This window comes from Fulmarus glacialis, unplaced genomic scaffold (assembly GCF_000690835.1).
Source record: "Fulmarus glacialis isolate BGI_N327 unplaced genomic scaffold, ASM69083v1 scaffold5712, whole genome shotgun sequence".
NCBI lineage: Eukaryota > Metazoa > Chordata > Aves > Procellariiformes > Procellariidae > Fulmarus > Fulmarus glacialis.
In genome coordinates, this window is record NW_009195850.1 from 20,882 (window position 1) to 27,819 (window position 6,938).

At 45.2% G+C, this 6,938-nt stretch overlaps 1 protein-coding gene across 1 annotated transcript; it reads left to right on the plus strand.

Annotated features, from left to right (window-relative positions):
- Nucleotides 1–2,026: 2,026 nt before the first annotated feature.
- On the plus strand, nt 2,027–3,098 carry LOC104084396 (heat shock transcription factor, Y-linked-like; the record flags this gene model as incomplete). The annotated part of the gene is given in 2 exon segments (XM_009588224.1): nt 2,027–2,212; nt 3,057–3,098. Coding segments are annotated over 2 exon segments (228 nt in total), but the record flags the coding sequence as incomplete, so codon positions are not given.
- Nucleotides 3,099–6,938: the final 3,840 nt, after the last annotated feature.

Consider the following 6,938-nt stretch of genomic DNA (forward strand, 5'->3'; position numbering starts at 1 on the left):
AGCAAAAATAAAGCACTCGGAATTCACTACAATTCACACCACCTGGATCACCCTAATTCAGTTTCTCTTTGCATCTGTATAGTATTATGCATTATGACCAGAACAGAGTGAAACCTTCAGCTAAAACATTAATTGATTAAAAACATGTATTCAGCAACAGCAAATCATTTTGTGACTTCCTCTGTTCCATTCAATTGCTTCTGTGAAGGAAAAGCACCAAACAATGAAAGAATGTGTTCTGAACATTTTTTAAAGGACCATCTCAGTTTTTAAAATCTGACATAACTCTTCAAGGAGAATTTCCCCTTGAATGATCTTTAGAAAAGCCCAGCTATAGAAAATATTTTGTTCAGTCTAAAATAGAACTCTTTTCCATTTCTTCAAACTGTGGGTGAACCAAAAGACCAGTTAATTGCGGAGCTCCTGCTGTATCTGATACTTCCAGCCCCACCTCTAGTAATGCTTGAAGTACCACATGCAAAATCTCTGTTGCAAATTGCACATGTTTCAATGGACATAGACTGAGGTCCTAGGGATGAAAACACAGCCTGGAGCAGTTCCCATCTAATGGGAAACTGCAACTGCTGCAGAGTTAGGAAAAGTGACATTTCAAATATTGTCTTGGTGCTCCTGATCCACCTCCCCTTTCAGGGACTCCCATATTAAATCAGCTCACTTTACACATCAAAATAAGTTGTTTCTGACTGTCACCACTGACTATTGCTGTCTGAAAATCACGCTGTTTTCTCTCTACTTTATACATTACCCCCAGATATGAAGACTCCAAACTCTGAACGTAATTGGCAATTCTCTTGACAATGTACAAAGTAAAATAGAAGCAGCAAGTTGCTCAATTGGATCTGGAACAATGACAGCAGTTATAATTGCTATCTACCACTTAAATAATCAGATACTATACGACTCTGAAAATGGACTCTAAGAGATTATTAGGACCAAGATACCAGTTTTGTCACAGATACCTTTCCAGCCAAATTTTTTTAATGTCAGAGGAAGCTAATTGTGGAGGCTGAGAAAAATATAGACATAGATTAAATTGGCCGTGCGCTGTTGGCAGGATGCAACTATGCTCACTCTCTGGGAGATGTATTCAGATAAGAAACAGTCTCCCTTGGGGAAACTATAGGTATCTCTTTGCCAAGTAGTTTAGGTAGCTTAAACACCTGGGATCATGTATCCTTACAGTTAGCATTGCAATAATCTAAGAACAAAGAGTTTATTAACATTTCTGCACAGGTGAAAAGTGCCCAACTGAAAAACTTCAGGAATGGGGTACTTCAACTCCTAACACTGCAGCCTTCTCTCTTCCTCCCCGGGGACCAATTCCCAAAGGCAACCGGACGCAGCGCTGGCCTTTCAGGACATTTGAAATGCAAATACAGTTTTATTTACTTCCTGACCCTTCGCTCAAAACATCTACAGTTCTATAACTGAAAAGCAACCACTGCTATTTAGCAACTTCTGCCTCTGCTTCACTCTGCCAGGAGACGGAGGCCATGCTTTGATGTCACCATGACACAGCACAGGTGTTGTGGTGACATTTGAGAACTTCTGGTTGGGTCCCCAGGCATTTGGCGCCATTGCCCTTCATCTTGCATCTTGTCTAGCAGGACGAAGCCTGGCTGGTCGGGAAACAGCTACCGGTGAAAATTTTGGTCAAACCGAGAAAAAAAAAATAAAATGGAGCCTTCTTCAGCACAGACATCCTGGGTTTCTGTCCCAGGTGAGACAGTTAAGTCAGCAGTCTCAACTTTTGTCCCTTGAGTACATCATAAAAGCAGTTGGTGATGCTGCCTTAGCCTCTACAGTAGAAGAAAAGGCTTTTCAATGTTTGCATGATGAACCCTGGGCCATGAGCATACAGTTTAATTTTTCAGAGGAGAGCTCTGGCAAAGCCAATGACTTTTCATCCCACTCCTTCCTGAAAAAAACTCTGGAAAACTGTTGGATGCCATTGGTTTCAGTCAATTTGGAGGGGTGATGGTGGAAACCGTAGTGATTGCTGAAAAAAATCTTCAAAAGGGAAGTGCTGTGAAGGAGAGGACCTCTGCAAATTTTTGAAACCAATTCCACAAAAACTTTCATTCATCAGCTTAATCTTCATGGATTCAGGAAAATGGAAGGGAATTGTCCAATGCCGGCCTCACCTGACAAACTTCAAGCACTAGCAGCAGCAGATTCTGCTTTTGGCAAGGTATGTCAGTCCCTTTGCACATGAATTAACTCTCAGGATATTCAAGTAGGATAGATGTTCATCCCACACTGCGATGCCTCAAAATTAGTGGTATTTGGGTTTCTAAATCTTGTTTCTAAAGTTTGTATGCTTTTGAAATCCTACGCTTCTCTGCTGCTTCCAAACGGCAAAAACACTAGGGTGGTTAGTACTTAACAGAACTGTATCATAACATTTTATTCCAGCTTATTCATCTTTAAAATGCCCCTGAGAGTCCTTTCTAATATCCATGTTTGTCTTCTGTGAGTCTAATGCTTAGTTATCGTATCTTTGTCTTTCTCAGTCTGGAAATGGTTGCAAGTAACTCCTCTCCTTTGCATTTTTTAGTTATTTTTCTACTATAACCCTTATTTCAAGAGAGATTATCCCCACATGCTACAAACCTGTAAGCAGACTGCTGGTGTAAAAAACACAGCACCGGCTGCATTCTCACTGGACCCGGATTTGAAGAAAGGCTGCCTGAGGAGAAGCCCAGATGTTCAGCCAGCAGTAGGAGCTGCTTGTGCAGAGGAGAATGGTCCCTTCGTAGCAGCTCCACAGAGGACACCCAGGCATCTGCACCCAGCACCTCCACACCTACCAAGCCATGTTGTAAAGTGTCGCCACAGATTGGAAGTACCTGTACCTCTGCACACACAATTTCTCTGACATTTTCAGGCCCTGCTGCAGCAGTGGGTAGTGAGAAGTTCAAGCCTTAGGCCCCATCCCTATCACCACAACACTGCAGCCACAGCCCTGTTGGTGTCCAGGCTGCAACTTCTGGCTCTATCTGATACTTCACCACATCACATTCCTTTTACACCAGGGCTGGGGCTTCCCGCCTTTCCATTCGGGCATCCACATGTAGCAGCTATGCAGGCTCCCTGAGCTAGCCTGCTTCCCTGCGCTGACCCATGGCTTTCAAGGTCCTTGCTAGCAGCAGCCTCTGCTGCTGCTCTGCCAAGGCCACCACACTGCCAAGCTCCAGAGTACCCTCATTGCCATGCTTGCATCTGCTGTCCAAATAAGTTTTTTCTAGTTGTATTGTCCTGTCTCTACAGTCTCACAGTTACTGTCTCTACACCCTGAGGGGTTGTCTTCAGGGAGATGAACTGGTTTGCTCCAGCCCAGGAAAGCCAAAGGCCCCAGGCACTAGCGGTGCCCTCAGCAAAAGGGCAGCACATGGCAAATCCAGTAACTGCACCAGCAGCAAATGGTACACAGCAGTGCTATACAGCGCAGTCTGACCATAGAAAGATTTCCTGAATTAGGTCCTAGGATAAAAGAGCTGATTATGTGATTCCACCTGCGAATTTAAAATCCATATGCCAGATGATGACAACGGCCTGTTAAACTGCAACTGGGAATCAGCAAGTGTACTTCATCTCATGCCTTGTCCCAATTACTTTAAAATAGGTATTGCTGAGTCAGTGGCTTGGATTACAGAAACCAGAGATCTTTAATAGAATCTGACAGCTTTTCAGGTTTGCACAGAGTCACCTAGAAACAGAACAAAGTGGGAACACTAGTTCTAGTGAGGTTCACAGGTGGAAACAAACTTCCTACAAAAATGTACCCACTGAAATCATTAATGTTACAGAGATTACCTTCCCCCTACACAACCCATAGCAAGGATCCCTCCTTGCAGTGTTGTGCTCCCAGTGTTCCCCTTGGGGTCTACTTCCCTGCTTAGCACAGATCTCCTTCCCCAGGGTGAAGGCCTTTAGCCCCTGGCCATCAGCACTCCCATTCAGCAGCAGGGCTATGAAACACCCCGGCTGGTGTAACTCACAGTTGGCCTCTTCCATTGTATTCGCCGCAGCTTATCCTCTGGGAGCAGGTTGGGACCGATGGAGCTGACATGAGCGGGGAAGGTGGCATCCTCAAAAAGCAATCCTTGGCTCAGACACAAGGCTCGCAGGTGGTTGAAGTCCTGGTTTTTAAATTTCTTCAGGTTCTGGAGGCTTCCTGTTGCCCCTGTTGTTTGCCAGCCCTGCTCCAACATTAGAGCAGAGCTGGGGGCGAGCATTGTGCCCCTTTCCTGTGAAGGGGAGACATGGACTGCCATTAGTTTCCCAATCCGAAGTGGTGCCTTAGAAGTGTATGGGAAAGCAAACACCTCCTCCCCCCACAAGAGGATTGTGGAGCAGCAGCTTGCAGAGCTGAGGGCAGTCAGTGACAAAATCCTTATTAGCTGGAAATGCCCGGAGAAAGAGTAGTCGTCAAATCCAAACTGGTTTATCTTAAACCAGTGCTGTCACTGCTACAAATTAAATTTTGAGTCTTCCCTGAGGACAGAGAGCAAAGCTGTTAGCGAGCTGCTGTGTTCGCATTGAGGTACATCTGCAACACAAGCAAGTAGGGGATGGAGCAGGAGCTGCAGACACAGGGGAGGAGGGAGGTGGTGTGAGCAGGGAGGCTGCTCAGAGGTACCCAGGACTCCTCTGGCCATGGATCACACCTGTGCCCAGGTCATTTTTCGAGTTATTTATTTCATTTCCACAAGTGAGCGCTTGACAGTCATGCCCTGTGAGACCTAAAGAAGGCAGAGACTTGCCTTTCCTTTGGATCTGCTCCAAAGACCCCAGACAGATTAGGGGGGTGTCTTCCTACCAGCTTACACACACACTCCACCAGACTCCCTAAAGCTACACTGCTGAGATGGGACCAAGCTGCAACATCCAGACCTGGATCCCACCTACACTACTTGCTCACATGAGCGTGCACCAAGGTCTGGAGATTTTGGAGTCAGTAGTTCATTTGGAGGCCAGTGTTTAAACAGATCTGAATTGTAGATTCATATTTAAACTGGGCAGTCCCTGCATGGCATCTGTAACTATTCCAGTCTGGAGCATGTTTGAGCCCCTCTTTGTTAACGTGTCTAAAGGAAACGGGCAATTCACTCAGGAAAACAAACATTTCACACACACAGTGGAACTCTAGAATGGACAGACCTGCTAACACATCTGCTGGCACAGCCAGGGAAGGATGCAAGAGAAAAAATCTCCCGTTGTGGACTCTGTCCCCTTTACAGTCATCGAAGAGCACAGCAGGACTCTTGCCATCAAAGATCTACTCTTGTTCCAAAGGGAGGCAGTGCATCGTCCATGCAGACGCTGGACTGTGGGGAGGGAGGGCTTTTGGGACATGAGTAGGAGAAGGGCACAGGAAGGTGGAAAACTTGCATGTTTGGACAGGCAGTGGCACCAGAGCTTTAAAAGAGCAATTTGTTCTGTCTAACCAGAGTAGGGGCTTTCAGGTTCAATCCCCAGAGCCGTGTGGATGTACAGAGAGACACACATGTGTGCACCATCTCCTGGGGATCTCCCTTCAGCTAAAAAGCTCTGTTGTGGAGTTCAGAGATGTAGCAGGAAGGCTCTTCAGCCTGCCTTGCCTCCTGGTTCCTCCAGCAGCTTTCATCATGCAAAATTACATGTTGCTGGGTCAAAATATAACTTGACATCCGCACCAGCTTTCACCCTTCATTTGCACTTGCCCTCACAAAAACAAAACTTTAACCGTCCTGAGCTATAATTCCCCTTTTGTCCTTCTCCATATGAAAAGAGAAGCCCCTGGTGAAGCCCTGCGTTAGCAGACTTTTAAAGTCAAGAAGGATCACTGTGATCACCTCCTTTAGCTTCTTGCATGACAAATGCCACTGCACTTGATCCAGCGATTCCTGTCCCTAGCTCCTGGCTTCCACTTAAGATGTACCTTCTCATAAATTAGCACTGGAAAATCCACCACATGCCCTGGGCAAGCCACTCCTGTAGTTAATTAACTTTGCTGTGCTAACTTCTAGCCTGAAGTCACTTAGTTTCAGTTTCAAGCCACCAGAAGCCATTGCTTTTTTTTTTTTTTTTTTTTTTTAAAAGGGCTCTTTTCCTACCAAACTTATCTGTAGATCTGATATGTTCCAGGTACAGTACAAAGAGAGCAGATGGCTCCAGAAAGAGCAAAGCCTCTGATTTTTGTTGTGAATCATTCACACATGTGAAAAACACAGACCAGACACACTGAAGGTGTGATACAGCCCCCCCACATACACACTTTTTACTTAGTGTCATCACCTTTCTCAGTGCTTCAAGTCACTTGGCCTCCTGGCATTGTAACAACAGCCTAGAAAAATAAAGAGTTTTGCATCTCCTTGTTTTAATTAAAAGCCCCACAAAAAAATCAGATGGAATTCAGGAATCACCCTCGGCCAACAAAAAGAGAGAACATTCCCCTTGGGCTTGCATTTTTTAATACAATGGAAATAAATCTCATGTAATGTACCATAACACGACAAGGGAATGGCTTCTTCTTAACAAATACTCATTTGAAACTGTGCCCAGGCCCCATGCATGCTAAGATCTATTTCGTGCAACACTGTTCCAGCAAAACTGATTACTAATTCCAAAACTCAAATTAAAACTAACAGAGCTTGAAGGCTGGGTCTGACACGCGTTCCCTCTCTTCTGACAGAGAACAAGAGTTTTTAGCGTTTGTGTGTGTGTGTGTGTGTTTAATTACGTTGTTTAACATATCCGGAATAAATTAGCAACCAGACTGAAGAAAATAATACACTTAACTACTTTTCCCTTGCAGGAATAACTTCATCAGCATTGTGTCTGGGGGCACACATGCACAGGTACATGAGCTCTACATCCGTCCATGCCACTGCGCAGGCAGCCCATGGGGTCCCTCGCACCTGGCTAGCATTCTC